General features: G+C 39.8%; 1 protein-coding gene across 4 annotated transcripts in view; it reads right to left on the minus strand.

Annotated features, from left to right (window-relative positions):
- Window positions 1–922: 922 nt before the first annotated feature.
- The window catches only part of USP9X (ubiquitin specific peptidase 9, X-linked), a 79691-nt gene continuing 64468 nt past the window's right edge, over window positions 923–16145 (minus strand). For 2 of the 4 annotated variants that reach the window (XM_008633025.2, XM_017733449.1), the window contains exons 39-44: window positions 14406–14626; window positions 13269–13357; window positions 10768–10924; window positions 10155–10367; window positions 9618–9713; window positions 923–8179 (exon numbers count right to left, since the gene is read on the minus strand). In XM_008633025.2, the coding sequence (XP_008631247.1) occupies window positions 8045–8179; window positions 9618–9713; window positions 10155–10367; window positions 10768–10924; window positions 13269–13357; window positions 14406–14626 (911 nt within the window). In that variant the 3' untranslated portion in view covers window positions 923–8044. Of the gene's footprint in view, window positions 8180–8919; window positions 8931–9617; window positions 9714–10154; window positions 10368–10767; window positions 10925–13268; window positions 13358–14405; window positions 14627–16145 lie in introns of all 4 variants that reach the window. The other 2 variants (XM_017733451.1, XM_017733450.1) reach the window with 2 other exon arrangements.

Raw genomic sequence — 16145 nt, forward strand, 5'->3', positions numbered from 1 at the left:
ACCCAGTCCAACCCCCTGCCAAGGCAGGGTCACCTGGAGCAGTGACACAAGGAGACGTCCAGGTGGGTTTGGAATGTCTCCAGAGAGGGAGACTCCACACCCTCCCTGGGCAGCTGTTCCAGAGCTCTGCCACCTTCACTGTAAAGAAGTTCTTCCTCATGCCAAGGTGGAACCTCTTGTGTCACCTGCTTCCATGATGTCTTCTAAAATTTTTTTAAATTCAATGTTAGTATCACAAATTCCCAGCAATTTGCCACTGTTTTCCACTTTCATTTGTGTATCTTCAAGAGCAAATTTGGGGAACCAGAGGTTTCCAGCAGCTCTCCATTACACCCACCTCACATTCCTTTGGGTGATGGGCCTTGCTGTGGCAGAGCAAAGCAAGGGGCACGTGGCAGGCACAGGGGTCACAGCAGCTTCCCAACAGCTGCAGCAGCTCCTCTTGGCCTGGAATGTGACAGGACACCTGTCCCTGGAGCAGGCAGCCACTCGCTCCGAGAGGCAGCTGCCACTCCCAGAGCCTCTGGCCCTCACAGGCACGAGGTGATGCCAGGAGCAGTCCCAGCCCGTTTCCAGCCACTGCAGCTGCTCTGTGGGTGCTACAGGAGGTGCAAAGGCAGCAGCAAACCTGGCTCAACTGGAGGATGCCCCAGCTTTATTTCCCTGTCTTCACCAGAACGAGTCTCCTCCAACAACTTCATTATATTGTATTTTAATAAATTCAACACAAGAGGCCTCCACTAGCCCGTTCTTCAATTAAGTCCACATTTTATTTATGGTTTGCTGTTGGTACTTCAATCAGATTTATATATACATAATCTAAAACCTACATCAAAACCATGTTGACTGCTCTGAAGACCGAGAGAAGTGACACGATTGAAGTTTTCTTCCACAGCTCTATGGTAAGTCTACATTCCCACAGCAGGTTTTTGGTTCAGGTTGCAGAAATGTTCAGAAAGCCAATGCCAGGTCTCTCTCAGACTCGGAGTGGGAGGGTTACAGTTCTCTTTCATCATTTCAGTCTTACACACAACCACAGTAGCAATCAGTAACATTTCTTTGTTCTAGATAAACACCTGGGTTGATCTGCAGAATCCTGGCTTTTCACATTCCCACATCTCTCCCTTTCTAAACCCTCACTGACACAGCTGGAAAACCAAGTCCCTTCCTGCGGTTGCTGCGTTATTTGAACATTAATTGTGAGAGGATTTGATGCTGCTTCACGCAGGAGGCAGCACGAGAGGCTGAGAAAGTGTTTGTGAGTCCTCGCGGAGCCACCTGAGAAACGCCAGTTCCTTCACTTGGATGCAAACATAGGTACCTCGAACGCTTCCATTTATCCCCAGGGAGGCGGGGACTGCCCACGCCTGCCCAGCAAACAGCCCCACCAGGAATTTGTGCACCTCGGCCTGGCCCAGGGCAGCTCTCACACGGCCGGAGCCGCTCCCGGCGGAGCCGCCGGCAATGAACGACAAGAGGTAGAAAGTATTCACAGAAGCAGCTTGCGAAGGCCCTCGCTCAGCCCACTCCCTGTCTGTATTTGCTCAGAGGATTAGACTCGGTACAGATCTTAGAGAAGAAGAGGAATAGAAAATGCTTTACATGCTACTTAGTCTGAAGTTCCTGCTCGGAACAGTTCCTGGTGCCCAGGGAGGCCCCTGTGGGTCAGGACAGGTCACACCGGGAAGGCTCACGAGCTGCTGCCAGAGGGGTGTGTGGGGCCAGGCAAAGCCCATTTCCAGTTCCCCAGGGATTTCACACAGCATGACCTCTCCCTTCAGCAAAATATTCTCATTTCTGCTATTTCACCAGTCCTTAGTCACTCACAGGGCAGGCAGATAAAATTGGTGAGTTATCAGTAAGTCCTAAGAACTAATCTTCACATTTCTAAGCTTTGGAATTTCCTTCCAGAAGATCTTTCAAGGACTTTAAAGCACCTACCAGATATTTAAATACAATCAAGTATATTAAGTGTCCAAGTTTTCAATCAGCCTTCTTTTCCAGAGTAGATTCCAGCAAAACCTACTGTTTTTATTCACCTGTAGAATAATGGTTCAAGATAGAAAATGAAGGGAAAAAATACCCCAAACAACAAGCAACCAATGAAACCCAATAATCTACAAGCTATTAGAATTCCAGACTGCCATCAGTAGCACAAAACTCTCCTATCCCATGTAAATGATGAGAAGATTTAAGAGATGACGAAGCCCACCCGGTCAAGGCTGTGGCTGCTGCTACTGCACTGTGAAAAGCTCCAGGCTGCCTGGCAAACATGGGGTTTTTTGGGGGGTTTTCTTGCAGTAGCAAACAGCAAGACGGCAGGTGTAGGTAAAAACAGGAGGTAAACAACCATCATGGAAAGTGAAGGGATTTGATTCCAAGAAAATACAAAAATATTCACTATAAAAATGATCCTTGCAATCCAGAGTGAAAAACTCTGTAAGAAAGAATCACAAGAAATGATGGACAGGAATTTAAGAGTGAGGGACAAGAACTGAGCAGCATTTCAATAAATAAAGCTACAAAAAAAGGCCAATACCTTTAAAAGCTGCACCTACAGAGGTATCACTACAGCAAAGGAACAGAACTGCTCACTTAATGGCTCAGGTGAAACCACACTTGGAAAGCATTCATCCAGCCCTGGGCATTGTTTGAAAACATGAACAGCACATCACCACAACAGAAATGTGGATTGGGGAATGGCTTATGGGGGAAAAACAAACATTTAAGGATTTTGCTCTGGTACAGACTAAAGGGGACGTCACTGCAAACCCACACGGAAGCTGCAGACTGTGCAGCTCACACCACTTTGGGCAAAATACACCAACTCCCTGGAATAGCAGTGGCAAATTAAGAAAGAAAATTATCAGACATTTTAAATACTACAGAAACAGAGAAGGGGATGATCTTATTTTCCTGCACTGGATGTTTTTCTATGGTCAGATTGTGGGTGAAGTCATAGAACCTTTTTCCTCTTGTTTTCATTAGTCAAGGTTTTCTCATGGTTAAAAACTAGTAGAAGACATTTTTTGCACATTATTTTGACCAGTGAACAATGAGCCTGTCATTTCAGAATTGTGCTGATGTGATTTAAGGCTATATTAAATTCTTCCAAGGAAACAGCCTGTAGGTCAGTTTTATTATCAAAAAGTGGCTTCAGGAAGTTCTAAAGCTAAAAAATACAGAGTTGGGTATTTAAAAATCTGGTGAGAAGTTAGCCCTTATTCAGGAGTGTTTTCCTCCTTCAGAATCTGGTTCCCCCGTGCTTGTTTTGATTTGTCTGCAAACAAGAGCTGTCTTCTGTGCCACCTGCTGACTGAGCTGGCTTGATCCCCACCACACATCACCAACTTCCACTCTTACAGTGCTGAAATCAACTGAACTCGTGCAAATGCTGCCAAAATCCATGGACCCACCACAACTTGCATTAGAAAATCAGAGCGCAGGACGAGGATGTCTGAATTTAATGGCTGGAATCTCTGTCAACACGCTTCCAGGGACAGCCGACCCTAACAGACACTGCAGGGGTGGGGCTGTGTACTTGCTCTTGTAAAAAAAGACACAGGTATGGTTACTGGACACTTTAAAACAGCCCAGGGCAGACTTTTATACCGTAGAAATAAAAGGAAATTTACGGTACGAACCGTAGGAAGTTCCACAGTGTGAAAAGTGACAGTGCTCGGGTTGGGTTAAAGCCCTTCCTCCAGTCTGGAATGGAGGGCAAGTCTCAGCCAAGTGACTGTGCTGACACGGCAATCCCCAAAGACCACTGGAAGGCAGGGACAGGGACACCCTGGAATGGCACAGAGGGCACACAGAGATTACTCTGATCCCAGCTGCCAGCCCGGAGAAAATGCACTGAGTTCTAAGAGTGGTTTGGTGTCATGTTCCTCAGACCACCTGCAAGAGGAGCAGGAATCCTGCCGCAGGAAGCAGCTGGGATCCTTTCACTTGGCTTTCTGCCACTGCAGCACCACTGTGCAGCACAGAGTTTGTACAAGACACTTCCTACTGCTCCCAGAACGCCTCTTTTGCCTGGCTCTAGGCAAGGCAGGTGCAGACTTTATTCCCAAGACCTCATGGCTGTGAGAAAGTGGTGTCATGAACATGATGGAGAGCATGGAAAGACAGGGAGCCAAAACTACTGGTTGTCCTGATTATGCTGTGCTGGAGCAGAGCCACAAATGGGGAAACTCCCACACCTGCCCTAAGAAATGTGAGGTTAGCATCAGCATCTAACCCTACCAAAAAATAAGGTGTGCCTTTCATCACAGGGGAGAAGAATTTGCTTTCAATGTGGATTTGAAAGTGTGGGCTAACCAGGTTTAACTAAGACATTTAAACGCTTAATTGGTTACTCTGCAAATTTCCTAACATGCCACTTCTTCCTCTAACTCATAAAGTCAGTCTTTAGCTTTCATTTTTAGTTAAATCCATTGCACTGAAAGCTTCCCTGCAATGCCCAGTAACTGGAACTCATGCCAACAAAAACATGGAGCCACTTTGCCCTGACACAGTTTATCAGCCTATTCATTTCTGGCAAAAGACTTAAGAGGTAGACAAAATTTATTGAAACCAAAAATGAAGTAAATTGCTACAGCAGCCAATTTTTGCCCATTTTAGCTTTGGCAGAATGGCTAATCTCATTCTCTCCTGGATCTCAGGAAATATACAGGAAGTTTTGGAACCATAAGTGCTTTTTCATGATACATATGCTAAAACACACAAGCTAGGCACAACAGAGTGGCTGAGAAGGCTTAACAGCAAATACGATAACACAAATCTCTCATGTTGTCTAAAGTTTCACTCAGAAGAAAAAAAAGTCATTGGGGAATTTAATTTCTTTCTGGCTCGATTTCAGCAAGATACGCAAACTTGAAAAACAGAGAACTCAAATTTTCAGAGCTGGTAGTCAGCAGGGAAAATAATGTGAAAAATTCCGAGTCAAGCAGAGTCCTGTTCTGCTTGTCCATCCCCACAAGTTCAGGTCCTGCAGGATAAACAAGCTATGACTGAACCCTGAGCCATCTCCTTCTTGTCAAAGGGGTAACACAGGTGCAGGTGACCAACTCTGTGACCAAAACATAGTACATTTACTGATACACAAACAGTGACTGAAGTCTTTTCATATATGGCTGTACTATTTTTAACACTGACAGTAGCAAGTGTTAAAAGCTTATTTTAGTCACTAAACAACCACAATCCAAATGCACAAGAGGGAGAAATTCTGCTCAGTAAGGTTATGGATTTCCCCCAAGGTCAAACTACACGCTAACCCCGACTCAACATCACCTATGGATTTTCAGTTTCTATGTATTCCACGTTACATCGCCAGGAACATGAGGAATTGCTTTACTATTTATTGGCTCATTTTATGGAAGACCAGAGATTCCTTAGAAACTGTTCTAAACAGAAAACAGGACTGAAATCAGTGATGGGGGAATTAAATCTTTAGGCACTTTGAGGGCTACTGCTTTAAAGTGTGCCATCACCAACGAGGTATTGCCAGGTGCATCGCCTGAAAGTCACCTGCCAAAATGCTGCGACAGAAACGTGCATATCAAACTTTTTGCTTGTACAATATTTGTTAAGAAGTACAATTCAAAATGGTTTTGCCCAGAGTGAAGAAAACATTGCACCTTACACTGGAGCTACCTGTTTAAAAAGCAACAGCTGCAGCAAACAATATGGGTTTATCCTTCTTCATGTCACAAAGATGCACAATATCCTCAATTTGCGGCCTGGAAAACAACTGCCACTGCAGCCATTCCCAGTTCTGGGGCAGGGGTGGGTATGGCTGGAGAAAGCCACAGGTTAAAGTGTCACAGGTTTGACATGTCTCTACAATCATTGCACTATTAAAAGCAAACACATTTGGCAAGGCTGAACTAGCACATTATATATTTTACCTATATAGTACAAAATACGTAGTAATTGCCTCTGAGATAGCTTGTAACAATTACTGGTCCAAATAAATATTTCAACTTGAGAACTCAGGGTAGAATTTTTTTAGTTAAAACCTCCAACAAGCATCCCCAAACATAAATGGGAACACATTATCCAAATTTACTAAATCCAGGTAAAATGGTATTACTAAAAAACTATGAAAAAAATCTGAATTAACTTGAGCACTAGGAAAAACATGGAAGCATAAAAGTGATCATTGCTACACAGCATATTCAAAAATCTTCTGTGTCCCTCCCTTGTTACACTAAATGCCTAAGAATGCACTTGGACTGAATTTTCCATTGTTCATTTCAAAACTACAGACCTTTAATTTGATAAGCAGCTTTGTTTCTATCAACTCATTTGTAAAAAACACCATCAAGCTTGTGCTCTTAAATATATATATGTATATATAAAAACATACAAAAAGTACAAGATAAATCACATTAAGAAACTTTTACAGTGTAATTGTCCTGATTATTTTATTCTTAAGGGCCAATTTTTTTTTTTGTGCACAGAATCTCAATGTGACTGTTGTTCCAGAATTCAGCATAGTGCCACTGCACAGAATTCACCTTCCTGTGCAGTCCATTAAAAAACAAAACCCCAAAAAACAACACACACCACAGGACAAAACATTCTTCTTAAATCAAATTCTATTTGTGAATTCAGCAAAATAATTTCTATAAAATAAAACAGCAAAATATTTAAATAGTATAGGGTGGGCTGTATCTGTTTTGCAGGGGTATTTGGTTTTTAGACAGGTTCCAAAAAAATTACACACATTCAAGTTACCAATTTTCATTTAAATACAGTATTTACTGATGTGTTTCTTTAAGTCTTTAAACAAATGTTTATTCTGGAATAGAGATACCTCAGAATTGTATTTGACTAACCAGTAGTTTCTTTTATATTTAAACCCTGCTTCTAATGTTAAGATTTTCTGTATAATGGATAAAGAGCTAAGACAATTCTCGCTTTCAAGTAGAACTGTGAACGAGCAGAAAACCAGCAAGTTAACTTGGTGCAGTGGCACTCACAAGTACTCTGTGATTTTGTTGACTTCCACTTCACTGGGATGCAGTAGAAGGAAAGTGTTAGAAGTTTATCTAATAAGCTCTACCAAAGAAACAAAACAAGCACACCAAATACAGTCTATTATGCTCCAGGCATCCTGGCATAGCAAATTTTTGCATATTTGTTTTAAATCTTTTAAATTCCTATTACTGAAAACTAAGTGTTCTTTATCCCACCCAGAGAGAGAACTGTCAAACATCAGATGTGAGGAACATATGTGAAACTGAAAACCACTTGTTTGTCACATTTTCCCTCCCCATTTTATAGTCTAGGTGTAAGAAGAAAAAGTTCTGAGCAATACAGTTGTCACATTGGGACAACTGCTGTCATGTTTGTTTTTATTTTTTTTTCCCCTCATTGGCTACACTAACTTGGTGTGAAGCCATGCTAAATGTTACAGCATAACTATAGCTTCAAAGTGATTAACCTAATACCAGAATGAAAAAGGCAATGAAAAAAGATCTAGAAACAATGTTACATCACCAATTTTCCACATCAACCAAATAATTAAAAGGTTACCAGCCATTATGTTGCTCATAGTAAAATCGACTCCAGTGGCAAAGAATTAACATGAAACTATTTTTGTGGTTGACATGGATAGGCTTTTTCGTAAAGGAGTTGATCCAACTGCCATGAGGCAGGCAACACTGGTTGCAGAGCGCAGCAGATATATCAAGAAATTATTTTTTTGTTTTTGTAGATCTGTGAGTCTCATCAAGACAAAAAAAATGCTTCTTGCTCAAGAATTAACAGTCAAACATTAATATACTATATACACCTTTGCCATTTACACATTAGCATCAGGCCATTTATTACAAAACACTATACACTTTCCACTGCAGGCGGGTTATATATTGACAGCAATTTTCTGCAGATAAGACAGTGAATAGACTCTCCACTCCATGTTGATTAGGAATAGTTTTTCTAGTTTTAAATATTAGCCAGACACAGAGAAAGGTTGGACTGTAAGGCCTGGGTGCACAGTCTTGATGGAGCAAGTTAATTGATTATGTGCATTTCACTAATCTTTTGTCTGAGGCGGGGAAACTTCTTCACTGCCTTCGTAGTTTTCTTGTGCTCGTTGGCCAGTTCGCTGAGGGTTGTTCATATGATGTGCTGCCGGGCCCGTATATGGCTGTCCATGCACGTGGTTATTCTGCAACAAAGCACACACATTTCAAAGGGATTTAAACCTGTGGGCTGCCTCCTGACTTCCTGCTTTCCCCCTTTCCACTCAGACCACTGCAAAGTATCCTCAAGGACACCAACTTCTCATGTACCTACATCCCTATAAACACACATCCCAGCTGGTTCTCTGATTCACACCTTTCACTTACTTTGCCAATTTACGCACAAGGGAAACGAACTTTCAACTTGTAAAGATAAAAGGATCAGTTGAAACAGCAGTCTCATCTTTTGAATCACAGTTACATGCAAAGCAAAAGTAGCAAGAAAGGAAAAAAGGGAGACCAAGAGAAGTTGCCTATGTGCTGTCACATTAAACCGTGCACACATTTTATTAACAGATTCAACCAGCTTGATTTTTTTCCCTAAAACAATGGAAAAAGCAAACGTGTGTTTATGCAGCATACTTTAATTTTTAAAGGGGAAACCTCACTGTTACAGAACTGAATGAAATCTAGACCAGCAGTTTTCTGCAAATGCTCTGCCCCAATTAAAAAAGTCACACACAGATCTGGCAAAACGAAAACACCTCATTTATCCACTTTTTTGCAGAATTTGTGGAGAAACTAAGAGTATGAGCATTGTGTGTGTGTTAGTGAGAAATGCCATCTCTTGCAGGAAAGTGAACACATGACAAAGGCAATGGTGAGGTTACGGAATGTGTCTGAGCTCGGGAGTTCAGGAAGGCGTGGGAAAATCTGCATGACTTACCAACTGCTCTGCTGAGAACATCAAGTAAGGAAAGCAAGATGGAGGGGAAAATGGATTTGGGCAGGAAAGGAAATTAAATTAGCAGATTTGGAATATACAAAATGAATTGGAACAAAAAATGGCAACTAAGTGAGGGATCTAATAATTTAGTCAATTCAATAAGAAGATCCTAGTTATGATTTCTTCCAGATCTGGCTTTCCACTAGAAAGCATTAACAAAACAGCCATTTAACATAAAAAAACCCAATCTGGATTTCATATGTACTTAAGACTTAGAGATCAGTGTTTATAGCACGAGTTACATGGCAACAAAGCCATCTGCTTTTTTCCAAAAGCCTTCCAGTTATCCAAATTCAGGCCTTGAGACTTGATCTTATACTTGAAAACAAGAAAGCAACTCACAAAATATTATCAATACCAGTAGATACAACAGAATCCAATTCAGTATGCACTAGGCTGTGATAGCATCAATCTCTCTGCTCTTTCTGTGGATGATTAATCCCTAATCTGTTAAAATTCTCACCTGAAGCTCTGATGGTGAAACTGCTCCTGGTGAAATGGAGGTGTACCTTTATTCCTCCAAATATGGTATTTGACAATAACATGCTTCTGGCTAAATGCTATAATTTAGGTCACCATAAATGCTAGAAAAAGCAAACCTGAAACTCTGAATAAATAGTTTAACTCAGAGCTTTTACCTGTTGATACTGGGAACCAGGTGAATGGGGATACAGAGGGGCATCTTCAGGTGGAGAAGACTCATGTTCATCTGGGGCATCAGGATCATCTGGTTCCTAAAGTTTGAAAAAACCCATTTAATCTACTTCGGTAAAACATATTACAATTACTCTAGCCAGAACCAATCCTATGTGGAAGTGATTGTTTCAGACATGCCAGTCATGTTTTAGACATTTAGAGAAAAAATCTACCCCACTCTGTCACCTACAGCTTGTATTGTACTGAATAAAAATTTCCTCTATCAACGTGTTACTGGAAATATACACCCGTTCAATCTACTTTAAAGGGTCAATTTCAATTCTATACTGCTAATTCTGTAAGTGACAGATGCCTATGGGAACAGTAATAAAAACTGAAAAATAAAAATATAAATCCATATTTATGAAATACTTATGAAATGTTTTATCTCTTTAATGAGTGGAGACTGTTGCTAAGGCTAATTATTTACAGGAGCACTTGACTCAATTTTTAAATTGAAAGTCAAATTAATTCTTTACCTCCTCTGGGCAGAGTTCACAAGCCTTTGCAAGAGTCATTCTAGCACTGTGTGACCTCTCTAGGAAGTAGCCATTTGATGTCTCATTGCTCTGTATTGGTGGAGACCAATTATTGTAGGTGTATTGGGGATTGCCAGTGTATGGTCTACGCTCCAGCTCGTCTCCAAGCCATTCCACTGCCCAGGTCCATTTTCTCTTCAAATCGCCATTGCTCTGCAGATGGAATATGAACAATTCACAGTTATTTCCTCTATTGTTGAAAACAGAAGTATTTTTCCTTTCCTATACATCAGCTGTCAGAGAAAAGACCACCAACCTATCAGCTGCTGTTTAAAAGAACTGCTGTTTCTTTTTTCCCCAAAGAAAACTTTGAATTTGAAATGAAGTCTGCAGAGTTGCAGCTGCATCACAGCTGCAAATGAGTGTGAATTTAACCAAACTACTTTCAATCCCATATAATGACCTTTTGATACAGGAGGTTCAAATGAGTTGTACCTGGAAGGTGTAATTTAATCAAGGTGTTAAAAACTATAGAATGGTGGGGTTTGGTTTTGGTTTTTTTTAAACATAGAACTGGGAGAAAAGCAGCAAGAAACAGAATAAAATGTATCACCTGAAGGATCTGGTAAGCTACAGGGCAGTTGCTGAAGAGAGCTACCATGCACTTTATACACTGGTAAGCTCTTTTCTGATAATGATTCTTCGAGCGCTGAATGGTGTCGAAGAGTCCATCCCTGTCATCCGGGATTCCCTTAAGTGCATTGTGAATCCTAGAAAAAAACAAACCAAAACAACGACAAAACTTTAAGTGTTAAAGAGTTTTAGGATTGAATTAAGGCTCTATATACAATGTAATTATAAAAGGGACAGTTGATGTTCTGACTTCTGGTGCTACTCAAGATGTTTTTTTAAAATCAGAAAATTAACCTGGCATGTCACATATATATAACTTAGTTCAAATATTACCAAACATGCTAAAAATATAACTGAACAAGATATATAAAAAATGCAAGTATGATTAATTCTAGTCACAGTAATCAACTTTAACAGTTTCATTTTTATTACTGAAGTATCTACTGCATTTACAGACCAGCCCTGTTAACCCAGTAGGTCCTTACAGAATTGGAACACTTAAATCCACAACAGAATGATTACTTACACTCGGTTATGCTTCTCAAAGACACCCTTTACAGGCAGCTCCTCTGAAGGGGAATGAATGGTACATACTTGTGCATGGGGATAAGGGAGTTAGTTGGGCATTCCCTACAACTAAGCCCAGTTTCTGTGCTTTCTGCTCTTGAACAGGACAGAGGAATTAATTACTACCCTGAAACTGTGCAAAAACCCAGAACTGACATACTTTTGGCTTTGAGAGAAAGTCAGAGGGGGCACAGAAATTATACTGATGTCTCAAAGAGCTACACTCATGACAGGGAAAGTAACTGCCCTCTTTCCTCATAGCCCTGGCAGCAGTCAGCCCAGGCTCCATCTGTAAAGCAGTGATGAGCTTTACTTCAGTTAATTTAATTTAATGGTACTTGTACCATCCAAACTTGGCACTTGAATTTGTCCAATCAAGAGAAGTTTAAGAGAGTGGGTCTGAAGCCAAGGGCCAGCAGCAGTGATCCTGCAGTACCAGAAGACAAGTTGCCCCAAGGGATGCACACTGCCCAAGGTGAGATCAGGCTTGTTTCCCAGGAGTTATGGGACACCATTTACCATGGACAATTCCACTGTTTGGTGGGGTTTTGTTTGTTTGTTTTTTAAAGACAAAGATCATTAAAACTCTCTGATGATCACAGCAAAACCAAGAACAGGGCAGAGACAAGTACTTCAAGCTACAGCCAGAAGTGGCAGCAAGAAGTCAGCGGATGACTGGAGCTGGCCATTTAATACCCTCTGCAGAAGCCTAACACAATTCCATACAGCAGTGCTACTCCTGACACTGCAATGGAACATGGAGTGATGTACTTCTCCAGGGAAGCCATATCACAACATTCCACCTCCTTCATACCCTGTTATTACAAAGAGAGCATTACCCCCAACAACCACTTCCATGATTTCTCACCTGCAGTTCAACCCTAAAAATCCATTATTTTACTTCATTTCTATTAAACTATGCCCATCCTCCAACATTCTGTGGACTTATTTTATGGAATTATTTGTTTATGCAGAAGAAAATATAAGATAACTGCATTATTTATGCATAGCAATTCCCATAAAGAAAATTAAGAAATCCCTACAACTCAGTCACCATGTTTTGGAGTGTGGTTAAGCCAGACCACCATCTCCTTTGAGTCCCTCCTAAAATAAGGCCAGGCAATTGGTAACATCCTAAAAGAGCAGCCTGCTTCCACAGCTAAGGACAGGACTGCACATACCCAACAAGTGTGCTCTCACTTAAAGTATTTGAAATGTCCTATGAGACACAGTTGGAAATGATTCAGTAAATGCCATACTACCTATAACTGCTTATTATGAAACAGTGACATTCTGGAACACTGACAGGTAGCATATTGGTGACATTTGTGTTATCTCACCTACTACTTCTATAATAAACTTCTGAAAAATTGATAACTTTCAAAAGCTTTATTTTGTAGACATACAAAAATTAGGTTTTAAGCTGAACTAATGTGTAATATGCTGAAGTTACAATTCTCTTGAAATGTGATCATACAGAGAATACTTATGTGTGAAATATACTTTTCTGCCACACTTTATGCATGTCTTGGTACCACTCCTGCAACTGATGTGCTCCTGAGCAAGCCCAGGCTGCCACTGACCCACCTGAAGGGGATGTTTCTAAGAATCAATCTGAGCATCTCACAGGGAGACCACTGAGGTTAACCTAAACAGCACATTCTCTTGTATGTGAGAAGTCCTGGCTTTTTAACGAATTTCTCAATAGTAAGGAAGGTGAAAAATTGTACTTATCTCAGAACTTCAGATAAAACCATGAAAAAATGCTTTATATGTGAATTTTGATTTAATACCTATTTAAAACAAACCTATGTAAAGATCAAAGGATCAGTTGAAAGGATTAGCAACAGAACCACTGGAAAAACAATCTGCACAGAACAATATTGAACTATAAAAAGACACGTAAATACTGACCTGTGCGTTTGCCAGGAGTCCTCAATTAACAGGATTTGCAGAAGCAGATCCAAATAAGGTCGAAGCTCGTATGTATATGAATATGCAACCTAAAAAGTGAAAATGCAGAAAACATAAGAAAGCATTCCTTGAGGCATGCAGCTTACACAGTGAAATACAAGTACACAATTCATTTGAAGTCTACTCTAATTCAAAGGATATTTCAAGCTACAATACTTATTTTCTAGAAAGTGTTGGTTGTGTCAGGAATTTTGCGGGTTGCAGTTTTGTTTTGTTTTGAAATATAGTAGGTTATGTAAAAGCCAAAATGTTTCTTTATGACTTTGTGACACAGGGAAGCCCCACATCTGAAGCCCCAAGCACGACATGCTGAATAAAGTACCTTAAAAAATACCTTCAGAAAAGCAAAATTACAAAATGGCATTATGCACTGGTATTGCTTTTAGGCAGTGTTCACAGGTTATCTTCAAAGGTTATTCTAAAATGTAAAATACATGGCTAGCAAAATATCAGTAAAGTGATTTTTATGATCCTTTCAAGTGTCAAACAAAGGGACATAGAAAAATCTGATGTTACATGAAAATAAATGTGCAAATATAAAGATGGGCTAACAGAAGTAAAAAATTTTATTTGCAGTGGAAAAGTGTAACTGACCTTACAGAGATTACAATGGAACTATAAGACAGTATCAAAGATTATTTGCTGGGTCTGAAGCCAAATATGTTCTGCAGACTTGTAAAAAGAACCTTACGAACATACTTGACATAAATACAAGGGAGTTTTTAGGAAATTATTTCAACTTCCCATGCCATCTACGAATCTCTTTTATGGATAATGACAGAAAGCTTTAACAGATGCTGTTGAAATACACAACCACCACCTCGGTCTACTCTCCACACTTAACACATCATTCCTGACTTGTTAAAGGTTGATTGCTTCCCTAAACTCATAAAGCACTTCCTGCAGTACTCCAATGTGATGCACAGACCCAAGACTGTAAAGACTGACAGAGGATGCCATCTCGAGGAAAGTTTATATATCAAGCACCTGTGCAGTATTTAATACAACATTCTTACATATAAATGCAGAATCATACACATTTTTAATCCCATCTTTCTCGTAGCTTTTTACTTTTACCTGCCAAAGTAGCTCACTGAGGACTGTGGAAGAGAATTGAGGATTCTCCCAACAGCAGAAACGAAGCAACTTGATGGTCTCCTCAGAGTTGCTGCAATCTTCAATAATTTTCTTTACATAACTAGTTCTCACAAACAGAATGTCTGCTACGTTCTGCTGAAGTGCCATTATAGGCTGAGATAAATTAGGATCACCGTAAGGGTTGGCAAGTGGGGGATTACCTGGAACAAACAGTTGTTAGAGATTAAAAAGTGCTGAAGTACTTTTAGTGTAGACACTTCAAAATACAAACTGGTGTAACTTATCAAAAAACATAGGTGGAGAAAAAACACAAACACTCCCTTAACAGCTGACTTTCTTTGAAAAAAAAATGGTATGAAATAACTGATTTTTATGTTTGTGAAGCTTGACACTTGCTACCTGAGAGAGCTACTTCTCCCTCTCTGATAAGATTATGCAGTGACAATCAAAGCAGAACAGCTGGAGACATGTTCATATGCAAGCGGAGAAATCACTGAGATTCCTCAGAGAAATCCTCTTATCTCCCAAATTTATCTATTTCACTGCTTGTGTAACACAGCCCAAGTCATATTTTAAGTGTCTGTTTACTTCACAAGACAATGCAAAAGTGTTCAGAGGAATATCTATGTTAAAACGGTCCCATCTGCATCTCTGGAATGCAGAGAATAAATACACTTTTGTAATTAATATATCTTTTTAGTCAGCTTCATTTTGTGTAGTGAAAGAATGCTGATTTGCTCTTGATGTTTCTAAATTTAGCAGTGTTTTGAGTTATTGTTTGAAGATGCCCAGAAGTCCAAGGGAGAACTTTTCCAGCTTAGTAAGCTGAAGCAAAAAATAACTTTATTATGCAAACACTAATCATAATTAGTAGTCAAAGTAAAGTTCATAAAAGTAATCTTTTTTAGTACAATATTATGACTACAGTGAATATACAACTATTTTTCACAGGTAGAATATCTTTTCAGTTTAAGCTTCAAGTAATGCACTGGAAAAAACCCCAAGCAAAACTGCCACATGATTCTGAAGCTTATTACAGAACAGTAAAATCTTCAGTTCATTAATCTCACTATAGCATAGTCTAGCCTATTGACTTTATAGCCTGACACATCAAGCTGTAATGAGTTTGCCATTAAATAGCTTCTCTACAGATTTCTAATTAGGTTTTCTAAAATATGCTTAGCGGAACGTGTACAGATACAGGCTATAAAGTCCACATGGCCCAATATTCTGTCACCATTTCTCAAAAATAACTCCACTCTATTCAGCTACTGGAAATGTTAATGCTTTACACTCTGGTTAATCAATTTCCAGCTGATTCTTTATCTTTTATAAATTGAAGCGCTGGCTTCTGTTTGCTGTCTTGAGTTTAAATGAGCACCAAATCATAATCAAGAGCTACCTAAAACAATGCAACATCTCTTCAGTGGTAAGCACTATTAGTTATCTCAAAACCTGCTATGGTGGTTTTCCTGTACATATTATTTCTGTAGTCTATTTTTTTATCGCCTACTCAGGATAAAAACATCTTTGGACAACTCTTTATAATGGGCTTAAACTATTCTAAAAGCATTACTACTTTGTAATGAGCAACCTCCTACTTCACAAAATATTTCCCAGTATTTTTAAGGAATAAGCCAAGCAGCATAAAATACAGAACAGATTTCTGTCTTGGTCTTTTTAGTGTAACAGATCAGTTTTGCTTCTGGCAAACAGATT

This window comes from Corvus brachyrhynchos, unplaced genomic scaffold, assembly GCF_000691975.1.
Source record: "Corvus brachyrhynchos isolate BGI_N302 unplaced genomic scaffold, ASM69197v1 scaffold34, whole genome shotgun sequence".
NCBI lineage: Eukaryota > Metazoa > Chordata > Aves > Passeriformes > Corvidae > Corvus > Corvus brachyrhynchos.